Source organism: Mastigoproctus giganteus, chromosome 4 (assembly GCF_048544385.1).
Source record: "Mastigoproctus giganteus isolate SK-2022 chromosome 4, ASM4854438v1, whole genome shotgun sequence".
NCBI classification, from domain to species: domain Eukaryota; kingdom Metazoa; phylum Arthropoda; class Arachnida; order Uropygi; family Thelyphonidae; genus Mastigoproctus; species Mastigoproctus giganteus.
In genome coordinates, this window is record NC_143578.1 from 211,228,472 (window position 1) to 211,251,400 (window position 22,929).

Below are 22,929 nucleotides of genomic sequence, written 5' to 3' on the forward strand. Positions count from 1 at the left end.
CCTCCTTTTCCCTGTTAGCAAAATTCCTGTATATCATTTACAAAACTCCATGACCTGCCTTGGCAGCCTGTCTGCATTGCTCAAAAAACTTCATATCTGACTGCAAAATTACTCCCAGGTCTTTTTCATTTTCTACCACCTTAAGTGTAGTACCACACAGTTGGTACGTTTCTCTGGGGTTACTTCTACCCATATGCAGTACTTTGCATTTGTCAAGGTTAAACTTCAGTTGCCACTTCTCAGCCCATCTGCCCAAATTTTCTAGATCCTGTTGCAGTAGCACACTGCCATTACTGTCATTAACAACCCTGCCAACCTTTGTATCATCTGCAAACTTCGATAAGCCTGATATACCTTCATCAATATCATTGATAAATATACAAAACAACAGTGGACCCAACACCGAACCCTGTGGGACTCAACTATGCCACTATGTATTAATAATGTACGCTATGCCACCGGAGTACAGTATTAATAATTCAATACTGTACTCCGGTGTACTATAATAATTATTATAGTTCCTTGTAAGAATAGTATATTTTAAGTTTCTGCATTAAATCATTACATATTCGCAGTGGCAAAGACCGCTTTAACAGAGATATGCAGGAATGATCACGATGAAAGAGCAATAAGTTGGTTCTTATAAACTAAGAACTGTTGTTGGGGTTGATATCTAAATGAAACTGAAACAACCTTTCTGTATGTAGATTATAATCTCGTTGTTGTTATTTGGTTTTTAGGAGCATTAGCAACTAAGGCCATATTGCTCCGGGATATGCGGTGGTCATTCCCTGACCTTTCCGCATCCGGTGGTGACGGGCTCGAAGAAGCATGTGCTACGCACTGCTGCTCCTTCCCACCTAGCTACGGAGGCGCCTATAATCTCGTGTGTGTAGACAGTAAATATTTATCAAGTTGAGTTTGAAGCTACTTTTGAGTTAACCTGTATATAATATTAGATATTTTATCTCTAATTAATGATAAACTGATTCTGATGTCATACACAGTCAAAATTTACATAGACAGCGACCTCATGCCATGGACAGTTCTTTAGATTATCGATAAGTCCAATAAAATTTTCTGAAATATTTCGCTGCTTTATATATTTGATGCTTCCTTGAAGTAAAAAAAAAAAAAAAAAAAAATCATCACTAGAAAAGGCACGTAATATATATGCAAATCTAGTTATTCAGTTTTATTATTCTGCAATTCCAGAAATATCTTCCGCCGCACAGTGACACCATTCCCAGAATTAAGAAAAATTGAAAATTACAGTCTATCCAATATCGAGTAAGGCGTTACCCCTCTCCCTAAATAGCCAATTTGCTTCGTTTAATGACACAATAAAAGAACAGTAAATATTTCTATACTGGTCGAAGCCATGAAAACACTAAGAACTTTTTTTGGACTTTTTTTTTTTTTAATGATGATCACGAAAAATTATAGAAACATATATTACTCTAGCACTCTGGATTCTCGAGATGAGGTTTGGAAAGAAAATAATTTAGAGCCGTTCCTTTTCCTCAGTTGTAATCATCTTTGAACAAGTTCCTTTAACAGACCAAGGGCAAATTTACGACGTAATAATATATTTAATATGTCCAATCACTAAAATTAGATAACAAATTTAATATCTGTAATTTAAGCACGCAGTGATTTCACGCCTCATCTGTTATTAAACAGGTTGAAGGTTGTAGGTACTGCCTAGTATGAAGGATGCCATGTTTTCGCAGATTGACATTCGTAACCGAGTGATCAGGCGCGAGGGTATGTAAATACACGCGTTTTAAGTGACCGGGGTTCAAACCCGTGACCGTTAAATACGGTGCTGTTTTTCGTATTCTTTGTATCTTGTAAACTGCTCTCACTGTGGTCGTCTCGGAATATAGGATTTTTTTTTTTTCTCGTTTCAAACGGTTGCACGAATTGCTAATAAATTTATTAATTTTTCGGTATACTTTACTTGCCGCACACTGTGTACTTACTTCCTTAAGCACATTACTCCATTTTCTTTATTTGAGATCTGATATTCCAGTGGGAACATTATATTGCATAATAAATGCTATAATAACTATATACTAATAGCTATAAACATCATAATATTTGATCTGATAAATGCAGTGCTAAACCAGCCTTCGCGTGACCAGTTCGAGGCAGCACGTCTCACATAAACTTGATGAAAGCATGACTCATGCTTTCACCTGAAAGAGAACAGTTCCAAATTAAAGAGAATTACTATATCAGAACCTTCAGAGTATTTTACAAAATACAAGTACTGTACATAAAAATATGCCCTTATACATAAAAAGTATAAAGGGCTATTTTTTTTTCGTACGATCAAGGCGTGATTAATTAAATTTATCCTCGAGTAACAGCTGAAGCTTTATTTACGGCAAAATTTAATGTTAATATTGAAATGGCCGCAGGGTGCAAGAAAGCAAAGCTTATATAGCACCTGTCGTAAAAAATAAATGAATGAAAATAATAAGCTCAAAAAATTTCGGGAAAAGGCCTCAAGCAGCAAGAGAGCTATAAAACATTGTACAAGATCGGGAATAGCCTGTCTACGTCGAACTGAGAAAGTTTTCTGCTAAGTGCACCGATCTCATATTATGAAAGCCCTTCACCACGAGTTGCCTCGGTATTGCACTATACACTTTAAATAAAAATCATCACTCCAATAGAAAAGTATATTACAATACAGTATTATTTATTCAAAATGTGTGCCATTTTCTATATTAGGGTTTCGGCACTTCTGGGGTTTCTTCTGGGGTAGGAAAGTAGCCACCGTATGTGAATGATTTGATGACTCAATGATGAGAATTATCCACAATATGTGACATGCTTGATGGGGTTGATAGTTTTAAAAAGCTCAAACAATTTGGGGGAATGGCCTCTTGCTATGAGAACTATAAATCCAAATTGAACAAGTTTTAAAGTATATTTTTAAAGAGTCCCACCAATGGGACTCCCCCCCAAAAGAGTCGAAATTTGAGTATGGGGGAATGGCATACATTTTAAATAAATAACAATATACTTATACCGTTATAGTGGTTTTTTTTTTAAATTCAAAATGCGTAGTGCAATACCGAGGGAATTCGTGGAGAAGTTCTTCGCAATATGAGATTAAACTTAGTGTGCTCAATACTACAAACAAACTGAGGCTGTCCCCCACCTGTACAATTACCAAAAAAAAAAAAATAATAATAATAATAATAATAATAATAATAATTCCAGTGGTTACGACACTGGACTACCAGCCTGATATACCCGGGTTCGAGTCCCGCCTTGGCAGAAGCGAACGCGGCTTCATCACGCCGGGAGACCGGTATAATAATAGTAATAAATTAGACTAATAATAGTAAATAAAATTAATAGTAAAAAAATAATAATAAATAAATAAACATCGCGAAAGTTGCTCCAATGGACCTACCTACCCCAAGGCCGGAGTGGTGGATAGGGCAGATTGTGGCGCCATCTGGTGTCAATCCAGGGAACTACCACTGGACATAAGCCGAAGCTAAACAGGTCCACCTCCACAGATGGATGTCACAGAGAAATATTTATCATACTGCATCGAGTGTGGCGCAGGATAAAGTCACTCGCGTTCAGGACTTAGGCAGAGGGGTTGGTTCGAAAAATCAGAGACAATCTTCCGAGGAAGACAGTGGAGCAAGTGGTGCTATCTCCCGTACGGCTACCACAAGAGAAGGGCAAGTGGAAGTGCTTCCTGCGCTAGTGACCACCCAAGAAGGAAGAAATGCCCACGCATGAAGCGGAGCATTGAAATGAATACGTACATCATGCAAGCATACTACAAAATAACGAAGCTGGAGACCGATATGACAACGTACAAGGCGAGACTACATACCAAGTGGCTGGAACGATTCCCTGATATTCAGTCACCGAACAGCGAACAGTGAAACAGAGAAGGACCATAGTCACGAAGAACCTGATAGCTCCTGAAATCTTGGAAAAAATCAAGCAGGATGTGAACGATTGACTACAAAGGATAAAGAATATGGTCAATACGGAAAAAGAGGAGGAACATACCACCACCAAACCAGAGGAGGAAGAGCAAGAAGAAATACAACCCACAGCAGCTGAAATGGAAAGAAACGAGGAGGTCATGATATCAAGAATAGAGGACGAGTGAGAAGGCCTAACAGAATTCGAAGGGATGTACCCCACAATGACCCACGTGATACCGAAGCAGAGGCCCAAAAGAACCTTGTGGAGAATCACAGACCACATCAATCGGCAAATAATACCACATTACCTCGACAACAATGGGGCAACACTGGAGGCCATCCACACAGCCGTACTGCCATAGCAGCCACTAGGATTAATGGAAGAGAAACGAGAGACCAGCAGCAGAAGAACCGAAAACAGAAGGAACCGCCAGCTTGGGAAAGAAGACTTCAGCAGAAGATAGAAGAATTAAAAGTCAAGATAGACCAATTGACCCAGTACCAACGGGGTAACAGGAGTAAGAAATTGATTGGAAAAGTGAAGAGCATCCTCAATAGAGACAGCGTCCACAGCAAACATGAGACAAAAAATCAGAGAATAGGCGAGTACTTGGACACACTGAAGCAGAACCTACTCGCACTCAGCAGGAGACTACGCCGATACAAAGAGAGCTCCTAGAGGAAAATAAACAACCGAACCTTCGATGAGGACCAAAGAAACTCCTGTCGAAGCCAAGAAAGAAGGGAACGGACCACCTGAGCAGAAGACGATTGAGGATTTCTGGGGCAAAACGAGCCGAGCCCTATGGATACAACTAGAACGCAAGAAAACCAAGGACGTACAAGAGATGAGAGAGTGGGAGATTCGGGAAGAAGAAGTAAAACAGACGATCAAGCACTCTCACAACTGGCGAACTCCAGAAATAGACAACGTCCACAATTACTGGTACAAGAAGCTCGCCTGCACACACAAGTAAATGGCAGAGCAGTTCATCCGAATGATAAGACACCCAGAGACAATCCCGAAGTTCCTCACTCAAGGAATCACATATCTGAAGCCTAAAGACGAAGATACAAGAAAGCCGGCGAAATACAGGCCAATCACCTGCCTCCCAACAATGTACAAGATCCTGACCAGCTGCATAACGAAGATATCAGATCACTTGGAGAGCCAGAACATAATGGCCGAACAGCAGAAAGGATGCAAGCGGCTGAGCAAAGGATGCAACGAGCAATTAACCATAGATGCCGCGGTTATAGAGCAAGCCTACAAGAAGCGCCGCAACATGTACACAGCCTACATCGATTGCCTCAAGGCCTTCGATTCCGTTCCTCATAGCTGGCTAATAGAGGCGCTGAACATCTACAAAGTCAATCTGATAGTGACAAATTTCCTAGGAGAAACGATGGCGAAATGGAGTACCACCATTAAGGTCGAGAACATCACGACCAGGCTAATCCCCATCAGGAAAGGCATCTTTCAGGGATGTGCCCTGAGCCCACTGTGGTTCTGTCTAGCATTTAACCCGCTATCCACCATGCTCAACAGCAGCAAGTACGGATATAACCTCAAAGAAGGATGGAAGAACCTGTACTCTCTCACCCACCTGATGTATATAGATGACATCAAGCTCTACGCGGGAACCGAGAATCAACTCCAGCAACTACTCCGGATCACCGAAGAATTCAGCAATGATATTAGGATGGAATTTGGTCTAGGAAAATGCAAGACCCACGAATTCCACCAGGGAAGATTAGTCAACTGAAACTAGCAGCTGCAGACTGGCAAAGAGATCGAAGCCATGGCAGAGGGAGATTCCCGACCGAAAAATGCTATCAGAGACTCAGAAGCCTGCTGAAAGCAAAGCTGAACGGAGGGAACACAGTTAAAGCCATAAACACCTATGCAATCCCAGTGCTAACATACTTCTTCGGGGTCATAGATTGGACTAACACCGAGCTCGAGGATATCATGAGAACGACAAGGACAATGATGACCAAGAGCCGCCTACACCACCCGAAGTCAGCCGTGAAGAGACTGACAATTGCTCGGAAAGGAGGAGGAAGGGGCCTGATAGACCTCATCGAGCAACAGAAGACGATTGCAAATCTGAAGGATTACTTCCAGAAACACAAAGCAGCACTCCACCAGGCCATAAGGAAGATAGACAAGCGGTATACCCCACTCAATCTAAGCGAGGAGTCCCCTCCCAACCAGGAGGCACAAATGAAGCTAGAAAGACAGACAGAGAAGACGCTCCATGGCAGGCACTACAATGATCTCCATCAAGATCACATGGATAAAACTGATTCCAATGCATGGCTCAGGAGGGGGACGCTCTTCCACGAGACTGAAGAACTCATGCTCGCCATCCAAGACCAGGTAATCAACACCAGAAACTACAGAAAATACATCGCCAAGGAGCCCGGAGTGTCCCATGACACATGTCGACGATGCCACCTGACCTCAGAAACGATTCAACATATCACCGTAGGATGCAAGGTGATTATCCAGACTGAGTACACTCATAGATACGACTAGGTAGCCAGGATAATACATCAGAAGCTAGCAAGGAAATACCAGGTGATCGAAGAAAGTGTACCATACTACAAGAACGAACCCCAGGCAGTACTAGAGACCCAAATCCACAAACTCTACTGGGATCGCGCCATAATAACGGATAAGACAATCCCCTACAACAGACCGGATATAACCGTTGTGGACAAGAAGGAAAAGGCTACCTATCTGATTGACAAAGCGGTACCCAACACTGGCAACTTGCAGATAACCCATGAGGAAGTACACGAACCTAAGACAGGAAATCAAAGAGATGTGGCATATGCACCAAGTTACGACCATCCCAATCATCGTTTCAACTACAGGTATGGTGCCAAAGACCCTACATAACAGCCTAGCAGCAATAGGTCTCCCAAAGAACACCTACAAGGAACTCCAGAAAGTCGCGATCCTGAACACATGTGGGATAGTTAGAGAGTTCCTCGACTAACAATAACACCAGACATAACAACCAGTCAGTGTACTTGGTAGCAATACCCGTCACGAGGTGGATCCCCCAATCAGATAATAATAATAATAATTAAACCTTTCCATAATTTGAATCTTGTTTGCTTCATGTTATTAAAAGAAAATAAGCGTCCACCATTAAGCAGATTTAATGATGGAGGCTTAAAAACCTTAATCAGATCCCTACGCAGATGCCTAGTTTTCAAACTTCGCAGCTTGCATAAATGGACTCTCTTCCTGTTGAGTATAAATCTCTTTGCAACGAAATCTAGTCCTTGACACTCTATCAAGCAAGTCGATAAGTCAATATCTTTCCTGAAATGGGGCCACAAGAATATTTGTACAGTGGAATAATTATCAATTTATCTCCACTAGCCAAATTCCTGTATATCAGCGATCGTATTCCATTTTTCTGTCCTAGTACCCTTACTACACTGTTGGGAGAACTTTATATGAGACCGCATCATAACCCCAGATTCTTTGCATCTTCAACAATATTCAGTGTGCCCCCTCCCTAGCTTAAAATATAACTTGGAATCACGGTAGTTCAAATGCACAGCCTTGAATTTATTAGCATTATAGCTTAACTTCTGCTTCTTAGAAAATAAATGCATTTATTTCCTGCCGAGACCAGAAGAATATACAGTACTGTAATTTGTTTAAGTTGTCTTGTGTCCTGCTGCAATAACATGTCTTGATTCTCAGTAATTAATCCTGCTCACCATCGGCAAATATTTTTATGAAACTAGTTCTGCATCAAAGTAACTAAGTAACTGTGAAGTATCAGTATATTCGTTCTGAAACTGCGTGGATTTTATGGTCACTTTGGGTATTCTGATGAATGAAAAATCCGAGCATCTGCAGGAAATAACCGTGGAAGACTCACCTGAGACCACTCTCGATAGCATAGTGATACAGTAATCACCATCCTCCTCACATCCATTGAAAAATGCCTGCGTTTGAATACCGTCAATGACGCGAGGATTTTTCCCCCTCACTACGTGGCTTAGTCAGTATGTCTCAGGCAAGGGTTGCATGGTTTTTACTCCCAGAAATTCAGATTTTTCGTCCAGACAATCGACCACAAACGCACGCAATTTACAGACAATATATATGGCGCAATATGGCCTTAGATGTTGATGCGCCTAAAACCTACAAACAGACTATGTCATACTCGCGTTGTGATGGACTGGTTTGAGGACACGAACGTCGAAAAGTTGGATTGGCTAGTCCAGAACCCGGACCTCAATCCTATAGAGAAACTCTGGGATGAATTCGATCTTCGGGCGTGTGTGAGGAGAGACTACTCAAAAAAACGTGCTGAACTGGTCGCCGCTTTTAGGGCCGAATGGTGTAAGATATCGGAGAGCATATACAAAAAACTGATGGAATGTTCCACGGAGACTAGAGCTGTCATGTCAGCGCTATTAGTTTTATAGTCATTATATAAAGGTTATTTCCAGATATGCAGGTGCCCACATACTAATGGTAGAGCAGTGTACAGTATACGTGAAAGGAGTTTTTTTTTTTTTCTTTCTTTCTTTCCTAACTCTCTGTTAGCCTCCACGTTCACCGTGTGGCAGCTCCTCTGTTAAGGTGGGTTCATTACGGGACTGTCTGATCGTCATTGTTTTGAACTAACCTTGATTAAAAAGATTAGCTCAGACAATCAACATCAAAGGCGAGGACGTGATTAAAGTGGACTGTGCTTTTCATTAAGCGCTCCTTTTCAGTTAAGAATCCTACGACTCCAAAATTGCATTCCTCTTCCACTTTGCTCGGCCTTCCAGCTTCATAATCTAATTTTTTTTTCAGTCATTTCTTTCTTTTTTTTAAGTCAAAATTATTAAATTAATTGTTGATAACAACTTATGGTCAATAAATGCAATGCTGGATTAAAGAGGCCAGGTCCTGGATTAAGTCTCAGACTGATTCGGAAGTGCTTCCTTCGTAAGACCAGCACGATGGGCTACATGGAATGCTACAATACCTTGCAGACACAAGCAGCAAAAAATAGTACCAGGACGCTCAAAAAGGAGAGAATATGAAAATTTAATTCAAACTTATGAGGGTGATTTACTAATTAATAAAATAAATATATAAATTAATAATTAAATAAATTGTACCATCTCGATTATAACACAATAATACTGTACATTTTTATAATGCAATTCACTATATTGCTTATTACTATGATAAAATCAATCCATTATGTTAAGAATTTATGGGTTAATGTAATTATCATCACGTTATTTGATATAAGAGATTTAAAAAAATTGAAAATATTCAAATTCAAATGATTAGCCACATAATTAAACAAGATGATACTAAATTTTCATCGGCATACTTATAGTTGTGCCATTTGAAACCTCGAAATTAAAGAAAAAACATTTATTTTTGTTAAAATTGTCCGATGAGCAAAGACTGAATCTCTTCTTAATTTCTTTGCAATTCCGATGCGCGAAATTTTAAAATCCAAAATGTAATGAGATAATTTAATCCTATCATATTAATTTATCACGTTACATTTTTCAGATTTTAATTGTTATTTTTGGTTAACTCTCGGCCAATGAACCTACTTCTCTTAAGTTAGGTTCATTGGCCAGAACTTACCCAAATTTATAACAAAAAATGAAATAGATATTGGTATTAATTGCTCCGAGCGTGCGCTCACAACCATAAGCGTATTCGAGGCTGTAGATCGTCGCCTCGATAAACAGGACATTAGAAATTCCTCCAGTCATCTACGGGAATCGAACCGAAACCTCTCCAAACGAGTGGAAATCAGCGATGTATCGTGCGGATTAGGGCTGCTAAAGAGGGTCAAATTTATAATATAGTGGAGCTGAAGAGTCTTCTTATCAAAGTGTTTGATAGCTACATCACTACTTGCAGTAATCTCAAAGCCATCTTATAAAAAATGCAATATGCCTGAATAAATTTACTTTTCTGCCCTTGTGTGGCCGTCCCTGAGTTAACAGAAAATTATTTATTTAATTATGCGGTTTTCGTTGGTCATATCGCTCTTTCATATAACAGACATAGTGCCAATGACAGACGCTGCATCATTTAATACAAGCTGACATAAAAGAAAGCTTACAGGGACGATATATTTTTCCACCGTTTTTCTTATTATATTTTTTAAGGAGAGATGTTCCAATATGTTGAATTTGTTAGAAAACAATCTGAAGCACATATATTTCACTCCTTCAATTTTCCAGATTCAATTTTGCGAATTAATTCGTAATTCCTCAAATAGGTTAACAGCAGGTGATCTAGTTGTACAAAAGTAGGAAAAATTATTTCGAGTCCATAAATCTCGCAACACGGCTTGATGCAAAAATTAATCATGCCCTGGTATTATTTCCATTTATTTTCAACTGACCTCATTAATGAGATTTCTCAGTCTAGGAGCCTGTTGCATGACGTATTATATGATTAATAACTGGCGATTTCTCAAGACCTAATATAGTTCCTTTCTTCTCCCCAGTCTATCTACATATTTGCAGTCAAAGCCTGAGATCAAAATAGCGACCGTTTATTGGACAACTCTCGCAATTATTAATGTACGTGACGTCACGAGTGGGGAAAAATACCAAAAGTTATAATGAGCAGCCATTCTCTCTCTCTCTCTCTCTCTCTCTCTCTCTCTCTCTCTCTCTCTCTCTGTGAACGAACATTAATCTGGGATGGTGCAGCACTAAAGCCAGCCAAGTAGTACATTATAATTAGACTTTAAATGCATATATGAAGTTCCTTAATGAAATAATGTCTTTTAGATATTAAAAAACTATGTTTGTCATCCTGCTTCGGATTATGTTGTAAGCTATCATATTCTGAAGCGCGTTTATTTTTAATGAAATCAATAAAATTGATTTCATTAAAAATAAACATTTTAAGACACTTTTTTTTTATAGCAGTGATACGTACTACAACTGTTTTATTTTCTCTCAATCTTTTTTCGATTGCGGAATCCTTTTGTAAACCGACATCTTTCGTGGAACAAATATCTTTAAAAGCAGTAATTGTTAGCAAATAAATTTAATTTGTGTACATGTTAATGTACACAAATTAAATTTTTAAACAATAAACAGAAAATTAAAGGAACATTTCAGAACATCTGGGATTCCTTTGCAAAACTCCAGGATCTCGCGAAATAATACTTTGAAAATTAGTGATCTAAAAGTTCTGTCTTGAATATTTTTAATTCATATTAAAATACTGTCAATATATTTCAAAAACTTCCATCTGAGACTGTTTTCTGCCTCTTTCATTACAAAAGAATCAAAGGAAGTTGTATAATTAAAATCATCTCTCATTACAAATTTTACGGAACTCAGTTTTGAAAACCTATGCTCTACTAAATGCAAATCTACATAACACTAGAGCGAATTTGTTGCCCCCTCCTTGAGAAGGTTGTAGGGGATGATCACAATTTGTTGTATTACGAACTCTAAAACAACGACAAAAATGAAATAAATAAACAAGTTGTTTAATGTACGCAACGTGTTACATTTCAGGCGCTTTAGCAAACAGTAATAGTTTATGTTTTATAGCAAAATAAAAAAAAAAAAAAAAAAAAAGAGCAAAAAGCAAGGACTTTTATGCGCGAATCCAGAAAATTTCGTTTCTGCGCATCTACGGAATTGTCCATTCATTCCTCCAACTAATGCAGGTCATCAAACATAATATGCAGTTCTTCAGCCTTCTACAATATACGGTATATGGATAGCCATTGTGACATGTAAGAAAAAAAAAAAAAAAAAAAAAACAATAATAATAAAATAAATAAATAAAATAACAGTAATTGCCGGATTTCTATTGGGCCGATTTTAATGAAATTTGGGAAGGCTTGACAAATCGTTCTTAACATCATAAAATCCATTTAGTTAATGACTTAACATCATAAAATCCATTTAGTTAATGTACGCAATGCGTACATTAACTAAATGGATTTTAGTTAATTTAGTTACAAAATTTAGTTAATGTACGCAATGCGTACATTAACTAAATTTTGCATATATACTAACGTGCCTAGAAATGGGGCACAAATTGAATGCACGCATGAAAGGGGAGGCAGTGACAGAGTTTACAATTCGCCGATGTAGACTGCAGACCTGTTGATTCTCTCGTGTTTTTCTATCATATAAACCTGTAGTGACAGCTCCATTTCGTCTTAAGTCGGTGCATTAGTCTTTCTGAAGAGATGTCTGCTTGTGATCTAAAACAGCGATCCGATTACAACATAAATGTTGAAGGAAAGAAAGAAAGAAAGAAAGAAAGAAACATACTGCTTTCTTCCCTACATGCCACTAAAACATAAGGTAGAACAAAATATGAAAGCTTTTCGTGTCCAATAACTTTTAGTCCGTCAACAGACTTTCCTTAACCTTTTTTTTCCCTGTTCTTTTCTTCCTTTGCGAGTAGTTTCAAAATCTAAGTGTAACCAAAGAACCCCGTCAATCTTTTCGGGATTCTTCAGCGAACTAGTGCTGTTTTACAGTAGAAGTAAAATGATTCAGCGAAATAAAATAAACAGTTTAAGATAATGTTCACTTCATAAGAAAATCTCGTGAACTTTAAGTGACCACTGTTATTTTTCATAGGTCGATCTATGAAAAATAACAATTTGGTTTGTTTTGACTCACTCTCGTACCACAGTATTCAACGCCAACCACCAACCACAATAACAAATCGATTTTTTTAAATTCAACATCCTGTTTCTTTGGGAGAAAAAGCTCACCAAAAATACAATGGCATATATTTCACTAAAAATCAAGTTAGTAAATAAATCGGTATTGTTTCTTGAAACTGTTATACAAACAAATTAATATTAATATTAAAAAGTTTCCCCTAGACATTAATAGGCATAACTTCTATAGTATCCGCAAAAAATTCTAGGACGTATTCTAGGGTCCAAAAGGAGAAAAAAGACAAACAAACACGTGTCCGATTCTGTATAGTTAGAACTGTGTGAGTTTAAATATGGTTGTGGAGTTATATATTCGCAAACTTACAAAGGCGGATACATTTTTGCATAACTTTTTTCTTATTTTGGATCTTAGAATACGTTCCAGAAGTTTCTACGCATACTTTTGCAACTGCATCTATATGTAGCGGCTTTGGATTGCTCAACAATATTTTTCAACATTTTTGAGCTGCACATCCTCTTAGAAGGATATATCCGACACGTCTGAAATTCTGAAACTGTTTCCGAAAGAATACGCAGTGGCAAAATCTTCTTGAATTTTACTGCACTTTTCTGGATGGACATCACCACATTTTTTTGGAGGGGAAGGAGAATCGAGGGAGCAACAGTCTTCCACTTCTGAACACCCACGAACAATAACTGTTATCGCCGGTGGCTTCAGCTGAAGGAGCGCATCTGCGGATAGGGCTCAATAAGATTTAGGACATAAAAAATTCTTGACCGATTTGTAACCTAGATATACTGTTTATTTATTCATATCAGTCAGTCAACATCATAAATCGGCCCCTTGGATAGTTTCCAGCAAGTTTTCACACCAAATGTTAAGCGTTTTCTATGATATGTAATAATGACGAAGGTGCGTCACGTGCCAATCAAAATGCCTTTCTTCGGGAAAGAAGTCGCGAAGAATTTCTCATATTCTGCGGCACACGGCAAACTGGACATTCCGGAAATAGCCCGGGTTGATTAAAGATCGAGTCGAAAGGCTAAATTCCGTAGTATCCATGGCAACGAGATGGGTATTTAACGACCGGCTATCTTTCTACCCTCGATAGCTGCGAAAACTCTTCTTCACTCTCTTGTTTTACAGCTCCTAATATTCAGCTTCCAGTCCGAAGAGCTGGGCTGAGAGAGAAAATTTCCGAACTTAATTACTGTCAATTATATATAAATGTTAATTATTTGTTGCGCTTCATTTCCACGCAGAGCTGTTTTCATTGTGTTGTGCGATACCTTATGAAAAGGGTGGCGAGTACCATCATGGGATTTAGTCATAGTTGTTAGTAAATATATTATTTTGTTACTATTTAGAAAAACCAACTTCTTCTCTTAACTGCTGTTAGCAGAAGAAGTTGGGCCCCTACACTTTCTTTTTATTTACTTTTCGCTAGCAGGAAGTTCAATATCAGCAAAACGATTTTTCCGTTTATGCCTAGACTTAACAACAAAGCCCGCTGAAATAAATGGAAGACCAAAAATTGTTTTTATAAATTAAGGCAAAGGGGCGTCATAAATTCTAAAAAAAAGGTTAACATTTAATTCTACTTTACGTTCAAAATATGGTTGAATAGGACTAAAATAGTTGAAAACCTTTTTTTTTTTTAAAGACGTAACGACTTTTTTAAAACTACGGAGAAGATTTCAGCAATTTTCCTATGTAGATCGGTAGCTTGACAATCTCACTATTCGTCTCTCTCTTTGGTTTCTACGGAATGAGAAATACCTGTTTTCGGTTAAATTGCCATTACTGAAAGCTACCTTAAATCGAATTTTGTGGAAAACTTCAAAGTTTTTTTTTTCTGCCTTAGACAATTTTAGGTAACCTAACCTTATATAACATCTTATTTTAGGTAACCTAATCTTCTTTAATATTACCCTATTTTAGCTAACCTAATCTTATTTAATAAGGTTATCTAAAATAGGATAATTAGTATTGTTTTTAAACGTAGGCATTTAAGAAACCCTAGCGTTATTAAATAAGGTTAGATTACTAAAAAAGATGTAAGGAAAAAAACTTGGAAGCTTGCCACAAGGCTTAATTTCAGGTAGCTGTTAACGAAAGTTTAATTCACAGTGATTGTTAGATCATGACCAGTAGAAACCAATAAGAAATGAATATCATACAGCGAGCATGTAATGCTGTATCGACTTATAACATCAAATGTACGAAAAATTCACCATAGTATTAAAAAAAACAAAAAAAAAAAAAACAGTCGATTAACTCTTCGCAAACTTCGCTGCACTAGACATATCACGTTTAAATATGTTTAAATTTAAGTACTTTTAAATATTACCGTATAACATTACAGCACAGACACTTATATATAGGGAACAGTGCACTTGTACAACGTATCCAGTCCTCCAATTGAAAAGGTCCAAATCCAAACAAATTGGGCCCCTACCTTTAAGCCCCAGAAAGGACAACTGGTTGGCCAGAAGCTAAGTGGTCACACGCGAGGGTGCATAAGTACACGTGCCTTGACTGACCGAGGTTCAAGCCCGTGACCACTAAATACGGTGCTGTTTCTTGTATTCTCTGTATCTTGTCAACTCCTCTGACCGAGTGGTCGTCCCGGAGTATAAACAGAAAATTTATTATTATCAATTCTTGCGCCTGGGCTTCCTAAACTCTGGGAGCGGCCCTGTGTATACCGTACACAGACAGTCCAAATTTTAAGGTTCATTTATTTTATTTTTCATCTACGAGTATATGTAATAACTGAGAGGAAAGTGGAAGAGAAAATGTTGAAGTTGAACATAAGAAAGGCACCTGGGATGGATGGAATCTATCCAATTATATTAAGGGAGGCAGCGAAGGAAGTAATCAAACCCTTAGTCATAATTATGAGAAAATCCTTGGTTTCAAGGAAGGTCCCCACTGACTGGAGATGTCTGAATGTATCTCCAATTCACGAAGGGAGATCAAAGGTAATTGATGGTAATTCACGAAGGGGGAACAACGAGTAATTACTGACCTGTTAGTTTAACTTCTGTTCCAGGAAAAATAATGGAATCACTGTTAAAAGAAATAATTCAGAATCATCTAGACAAGGCTGCAATTATACTTCAGACCCAGCATAGAAATCTTGTCTGACCACATCGATTGGATGCTTCGATATGGTCACAGAGGAACTGGATGCAAAAAAAAAATAATAATTTTGATATCATATACTTGGATTTCGGAAAAAACTTTTCATACTGTTCTACATGGAAGACTGCTGTACAAATTGGAGCAGTGCGGCATTAAGGGCAAGTTGCTGCTATGGATAAAGGGAAGGTTGAGTGGGAGAAGACAGAGTGATAATCAATGGATATTGTTTTTCTTGAAGTAATTCTATTAGTGGAGTCCCTTAGGGTTCGGTGTTAGGCCCATTGTTATTTTCTATATTTATCAATGATTATTGATGAAGGCAATCAGGCTTAATGCCCAAATTTGTAGATGTGTCCCTCTGTATAAGGCAATGGTCAGACCACGCCTTGAGTACTCCGTACAGGTCTGGAGGCCGCATTTTAGGAAGGGTGTAGTTTTGATTGAGCGTGTACAGAGAAGGGCAACAAGATTGGTGAGGGGAATGAAGGGATCCTCTTACTAAGAGAGGCTTAAGTTCTGCAAATTGCAGTGGCTGGAGACTAGGCACCTGCGCGGTGATCTGATTGAGGTGTATAAGGCCTTGAATGGGTTGAGCACGCTGAATTCTGATGGGATCCTTCCACTTGTTCAGATTACGAACCTAAGGGGGCATAAATTCAAATTAAGAAAAGACAGATGTAGAATAGATGTGCGGAAATTTGCCTTTAGCCAGCCGGTGGTTAATTGCTGGAACAAACTTCCATTTGTCGTTGTGGAAGTTGATAGGTTGAATAAATTTAAGGAGGAATTGGACAGGTATTTGGAGGAAATGGTGTGATTTTTTTTTTTTTTTTTTTGGCTGATGCTGCATAAGCTCATACACTTGCTTTCTTGCATCACATGCTACTACTACTACTGCAATAAATAAATTAAAAAAAAAACATACTCTGATTCACAAAGAGAATATTTCTTCACAATAATATTTTTTGCAAATACTTTAGAAAAGTCTGCGATTTTACCCTATAATATTTTATTTTTGGATAGGGAATTTAAAGCTGTTTGTTATGAACAGTGCCTTAACCGGCAACTTTATAATAATATGTTTAATGTAAACGGCATATTTAAATCTCCGAATAGGATAGGGGTAAAATTAGCCAGATTTTTTTCCCTGTTGTTTTAACGTAGAACTCAGCATATATTTTGAAAATTGTTTAAAAAACAGTAATATGTTTACTGTTTTTTATTTTTACAGTAACAGTAAAAAACAAAAATGTAGACTTAGAGCGACTCACAATATTAAAAAAAAACTGATATCGATAGAAAAAAAATCCATTCCAAGATAGACAGTGTGTCAGGTTTAATAAGAGCGATGTGTAGGAAAATAAACAGCAATAATACGTTTAATTCAATTAAGAAATTAATATTATCTATTAAAATCAAGCAAAAACCAAGACAATTTATTACAGCCTTCACCTCCCTTTTTCAGACCATTTATAGAGAAATAAAGGTGATGACACACCAGGAAGTCGAATCGGGATACGAATGCTTCTCTTGTTTGAAGAAATGTCAGGATGAAAGACGCCTTGTGCTTCTAATTGTGGCCATTGCCCTGTTATTGGATAACATGCTTCTTACGACAGTTGGTGAGTTACGTTAGTTTTAAACAAAATGGCTGAATCGTAATATACCTGCGAATTTATAAGAATAAAAGGCACCAATACAGTATTATTATTATTTATTTATTTTTATTTTTTTTTTTTTTTGTCTTACAGTGAAACCCTGATTACAGTAGTAATGACGATGAGCCTAATGTCGGTTAATTAAAAAAAGCAATTTGTTTACAGTACAGGCATATATAATCAATTACAAAATAATTAAATTATAATTTAATTATTTTGTAATTAAATTATAATCAAAATAATCAAAGGAAATGTACGATTTGCATGTACAGTATAGTAGTACAGTGTACTTATTCACGAGAGAAATTTATCTGAGTATGTAACTTAATTTTACATGTATTATTATTATTTAATTTTTTTTTTTTTTGAAAAGGAACGGAAGATAAAATTAACTTACACAAAATAATCTAATATTACCTTTTGATTTTCTGTTGAAAATGTTTTACCCTACATTGGTTCTAATTTTCCGTTAATATAAAACGACACCTTTAAGTCAAGTCAACATTTTATTAAGGAAAAGATCCATACAGAATACAAAAATAGTGTGACACTTTTATTGCTTTTCAACGAAAACAATCATACTAGGTATTGGGGAAGAGAAGAATATAAAAACATTGGTACGGTCCCCAAATGTGCGTTCATAACCATAAGTGTATTATTATATCCGTAAAAAGTGTGTTCACGAGCCAATTTGCATGCTGAAAAATCGGGAAGGGCGTACGTGATGGGGGGGGGAGGAAATCTTCGCCCTGAGATCGACTAACTGCAGCCTCGAATGAAGAGGGCTGTAGAAATTCCTCCAGTCGTTGATGGGAATCAAATGCAGAACTCCCCAAACGAGTGGCAGACGGCAACGTGAAGCGTACAGCCCCTGCGTGGCAGCCGACAAAGCTGCCACACAGGGGCTGTACGCTTCCGAGAAGTTCAGTCATTGTGGATCCACGGTATGTTTACTGTAAATGCCATAATCTTTACTGTTTTGTCTTTACGGCAAGCCGATTTCAACAATCCGCTAGCTTAGACAAAAATAAAATAAAAAATCAAGGTGCCACTGCATTTGCATTAGCTGCATAAGGTGCCACTGTATTTGCAAGCATGTATCAAGTACTGACTTAGCAGAGTGGTCGTGCATAAACGTGGTAAAACACGCATTTGTTTTTGACAGTGATTCTAGCCACGTCATTGCTTAAATACAGTTAATGATTGTATACATTATCAAAAGTATTAATTAGTTATAAATTCTACCAGCCCTATGTGGTCTTGCCGGGGTATTATCAGAGACCGAGTGAAGTACGTATTTTTAAAGAGGGGAGATGGGAGGCAGTTTCATTGTGGCAATGGCATTCATGAAGCAGTAAACCAGTTCATGATTTAACTGTTTTTTTTTATAAATTCTACTAATTTTTAAGTAACTATTTTAAATAAGTTATTTAAGACTTATCATTTAAGTCTAATAAAGCTAAAATTTAACTAATTTATTTAACGAAGAGCACAGGACTACGCTTTCCTTTTATGAGTTTTTTCGGCCTGCATAGGGAAAAAAATTCTAAGCAGCCTCAATATAACAAACACCGTGTAAACAGTACTACTTTTTTATTAACTTTTCATCATTCAAGCCCTTGTGGCTACGTCACCAGGGGCTTAAATGGAAAGGATTCCATAAAAACAGGACACTGGCCTCATAACACACATTTACTGATATGAAACACTATCACCCACAAGTTACACGCATGAAATGCTGTCTAATGGCCTGACTTGCCTTCGTAGTCTAAAATAACCGCACTCTACCCTATTTCACTCCTATGATGGATGGCGTATTATTTTGGCGAAATATGCAGATTTATAATTTATAGAAGGGGTGGGCAACCTTTATAAATGGGGGGGGACAAACAATATGTCTGTGAGGTACAAGCGGGCCAAATTTTTTTTAAGCTTTCTATGATTTTTAGGATTATTAAATGATGTATAATATAAAATTGTCATAAACAGCTTTATGTTATTTATTGTAATATTTATACATAATTAATTAATATAATTAATTTTATTAATAAGAAAAACGAAATACAAATTCAAGATAAAATTATAAAAATACAATTATAGTAACAAAATACAAATATAATTCCGGTAACAAAAAGTGCAATATTTTATTTTTTTAATATTTAATGGGAGATTTGATGGTTTATTTTTTATCAGTATAACAATATTTGTCGTAGCAATGAGCAGAGTATTTACGTCAGAAATTCCATTAATTCAAAAATATATATTATATATATTTGGAAAACGACCGGAGGGCAGGAGGTTACCCACCCACCCCTGATTTACAGTACTTTTAATAATCATTTTATAAGTAACATCGAATTTAATGGGCCTATATATCAATTATAAGGCTGGTTCAGGTACATGAATATTTTTTATTATAATTTATGTTTTTACTTTATTTATGTTATTTACTCAATGTTGCGGTTATTTAATATAAATATTAAATAATATATAATATTCATTTTCGCAACTCTCCTGACTGAAAATGTCGAGTCACATCGCAACCCACAAGACGAGCTAAGCCTCGATTGAAAAGTCCATTCATATCGCTGTAATGTTACCGTTAAAAAATAAAAATAAACTTTCGAGATGATTTTCAGATACACTAGTTTTAAAGGATATTAAAGTCTCCAAATGACAGGGGCGTTTGCCCTTCTTCAGTTATAAACCGAGATTAAAAGAGGCAGCGGTTACTCATTAGCATTTGAAAGGCTGCTAATCCTCACTACAATCGCAATGAATAAGCACGCGCTGTCGTTCAAACGATACTTCAATATTATCTTCCCTGTTCGCGCCATCGCGAAGGCACTCATTATGAAAATTCGTAGGGGTTTCACATACGCACGCTACTTTCTTGTAAATATTTCGCACGTTAAGATAGTTTAAAATCAAGCCACAAGGAAAGTTTAGAAAGATATAAATCCCATATTTGAAAAAGCGGTATCAACCGACATTTACTAGGCAGCTCTACAAGTGGACGCAAGCAGCTCTACAACTGGACGCAAACATTTTCAGTAAGCAATATATATATATATATACTGATTTCGTTTTGATCAAATAAATAATATTAAATAAATAAAAATCCTACCTTGAATCCAGAGCAGGAAATTCACTATTATTTTGCTTAATATTTAATTGAATACGAAAGTAGTCAAGACTTTGAACGACATTTTATCTGATACTTTGGGCGCCGTTCAAAAAGAAAAAGCGGTTGTGGTAAAAAAAAAAAAAAATTTAAATATATATCAGTCATGGCAGACGATAAATTTCCACAGAGCGTATTAAGTGCCTTACAATATTGCATAAAGATATATAAATAAATATTTATTTATTTTTAAATAGATTGATGTATTTTTATAAATACATAGACATAAATATGCAGACACATTTTAGTTAGGAAAATAATCAGTCTGAAAAAGTGTAAAGAGTGAAAATATAGAGTATTCCAAACAAAAAATAAAATAAAATAAAATTATATATAAATATTATATTATAATGATATATATAATAATTAAAATATTAAAACTGTAATAAGGTGAAAAAATTTTCAATTTTAATAAAAGTAACATATCTTTTTATTATTTATTTTATATTATTCCTGCCGACCGGGCTAGCCGAGTGGGTAAAGTACCTGCCCGGCAACCGAAAGGTCGCGGGTTCGATTCCCGCCTCGGGCTTGGATCAAAGTACTGCAAAAACCTTGGGAGGTGCAATATGGCCACAGAAGCCGATGCGCCAACAACTACCAAATCAAAAAAAAAAAAAAAAAAAAAATATTATTCCTAGATCAGTTGATTAATTTTGGCCGCAATTAGAAAAAAGAAGATGATCGATCATTTATTTATTTGTTATGCAGTCTTGTTATTCTGTATAATCTTGTTATTGTTTCAGTATTGTAGAAAGGATTGAGTGTTGCTATCGATGTGATGGTCTTGGTCTTTTAGCTATTTCAATGATTGCGATCGATGTTCTTCCATGCCTCGGAAAAAAGATCTGAGTGTTGTTTCCTTCAAAAAAGAGGAAAGTGGGATTTTATGGGATTTTTCAGAACGTGGTTAAGTTAGTCAAGTGGGGGTTGCATAGTTTTTTTCTTCCAGAGCTCGGTGTTTTACATCTCTCAAAACAGGCAACCCGATTATAAAATACACAAAGTATATAGACACAATATACCAATGCTTAATTACCTTAACTGCATCTGCAATTATTCTAAGCAACCCGCTCGGTGTAATGATGATTGATACTCGTACACGACTTGGTTTATTCCAGACATCTCTGGATGTTTTCTTTTTGAAACTGTTAAGTACTGTAGGAGTTAATGTGTCATGATTTCCATTATCAACTATCAACATCATGTTTTCGAATTCTACGTTGGTTTTTATTTTCCAGTGATAAACAGTCCAAAGATGTCGTGTTTGTTGGATTGCTTTGGATAAGAGCTCAGTCAACTAAGGTCATAAGCCAGGAGGGTCAATATATCGTGAAATTCAGGTTTTGTATGGTTGGGTCTATTTGTTACATGCGATGAAAAATCTGAGTTTTGCGGGCAGAGGAAATTATGCTGAAACACTTCAATGTGATATTTTGAAAGACTGAACCTCCTCTATAGAAGAAATCCACTTTTTTTCTCACTTTTCCCAGCAAGCAATATTTAGCAATTATCATAAATTGTTACACCGAGCGGTAACAATTTATGTACGGCGTGTGCCTTTTGCATGCAATAAAGAGTTCTTCTTCTGTTATTGACTATGATAATTATAATAATACTGAGGTAGGGTTTCTAATATTTTGGTCACTATATAGTACGAACATACGTCAGCGTTTGACAAACTTTTACTTACGCCTTTCTCCCACTGAATTAAATCGCTAACTACCCAGCCCCCTCTTTGTTTATTGATATTGTACATACAGATTTTTATAGACGTATGAAAATGGTTTTATATTTAAAAAACATTTAAAATTTAGAAAGTTTTAAGTTTTCTGTTTGTTTTACTTAAAAGGTCCAATTGATAAAAGTCAATTTTTATTTTTTTATTCTAATAATTCGCAACTAATAAATAAATGCGTGCCTCTGACTGCTTGCGAAACGCCATCGTTTTGAAATAATTAACAGGTAAAACTAAATGTTTATTTAGGTTTGATATTAATATCTAATTTACTGCTAACTAGGTCTAGTTAAATCCTTGGAAGTATTATGATGGAATTTGGTGGATAGTACCTAGCCGAAACTCTAGCGAAAATTCGCAGTTAGGAGGATTCTGGTTTCTATCTGTCTGGTGCAGGTGTGCCAACAGAATATTGTGCATCGTCTGCGTGTGCTGTTTGTTATTACTCCCAGGAAGTCCGCATAGAATGACTATTAATCTCGCAACGTAATTCTTCCGGCTTTTGGGCCTTAAGAAATCGGATTGAAGGATTGGTTTGACATAATCTTGGCA

General features: G+C 36.8%; 1 protein-coding gene across 1 annotated transcript in view; it reads left to right on the forward strand.

Annotated features, from left to right (window-relative positions):
* Nucleotides 1-22,929, forward strand: part of LOC150087376 (synaptic vesicular amine transporter-like) — a 60,296-nt gene that overhangs the window by 22,364 nt on the left and 15,003 nt on the right. The window contains exon 2 of the mRNA XM_090372033.1: nt 17,263-17,419. Coding sequence (XP_090228159.1) covers nt 17,287-17,419 — 133 coding nt within the window. The 5' untranslated portion in view covers nt 17,263-17,286. The remainder of the gene's footprint in view (nt 1-17,262; nt 17,420-22,929) is intronic.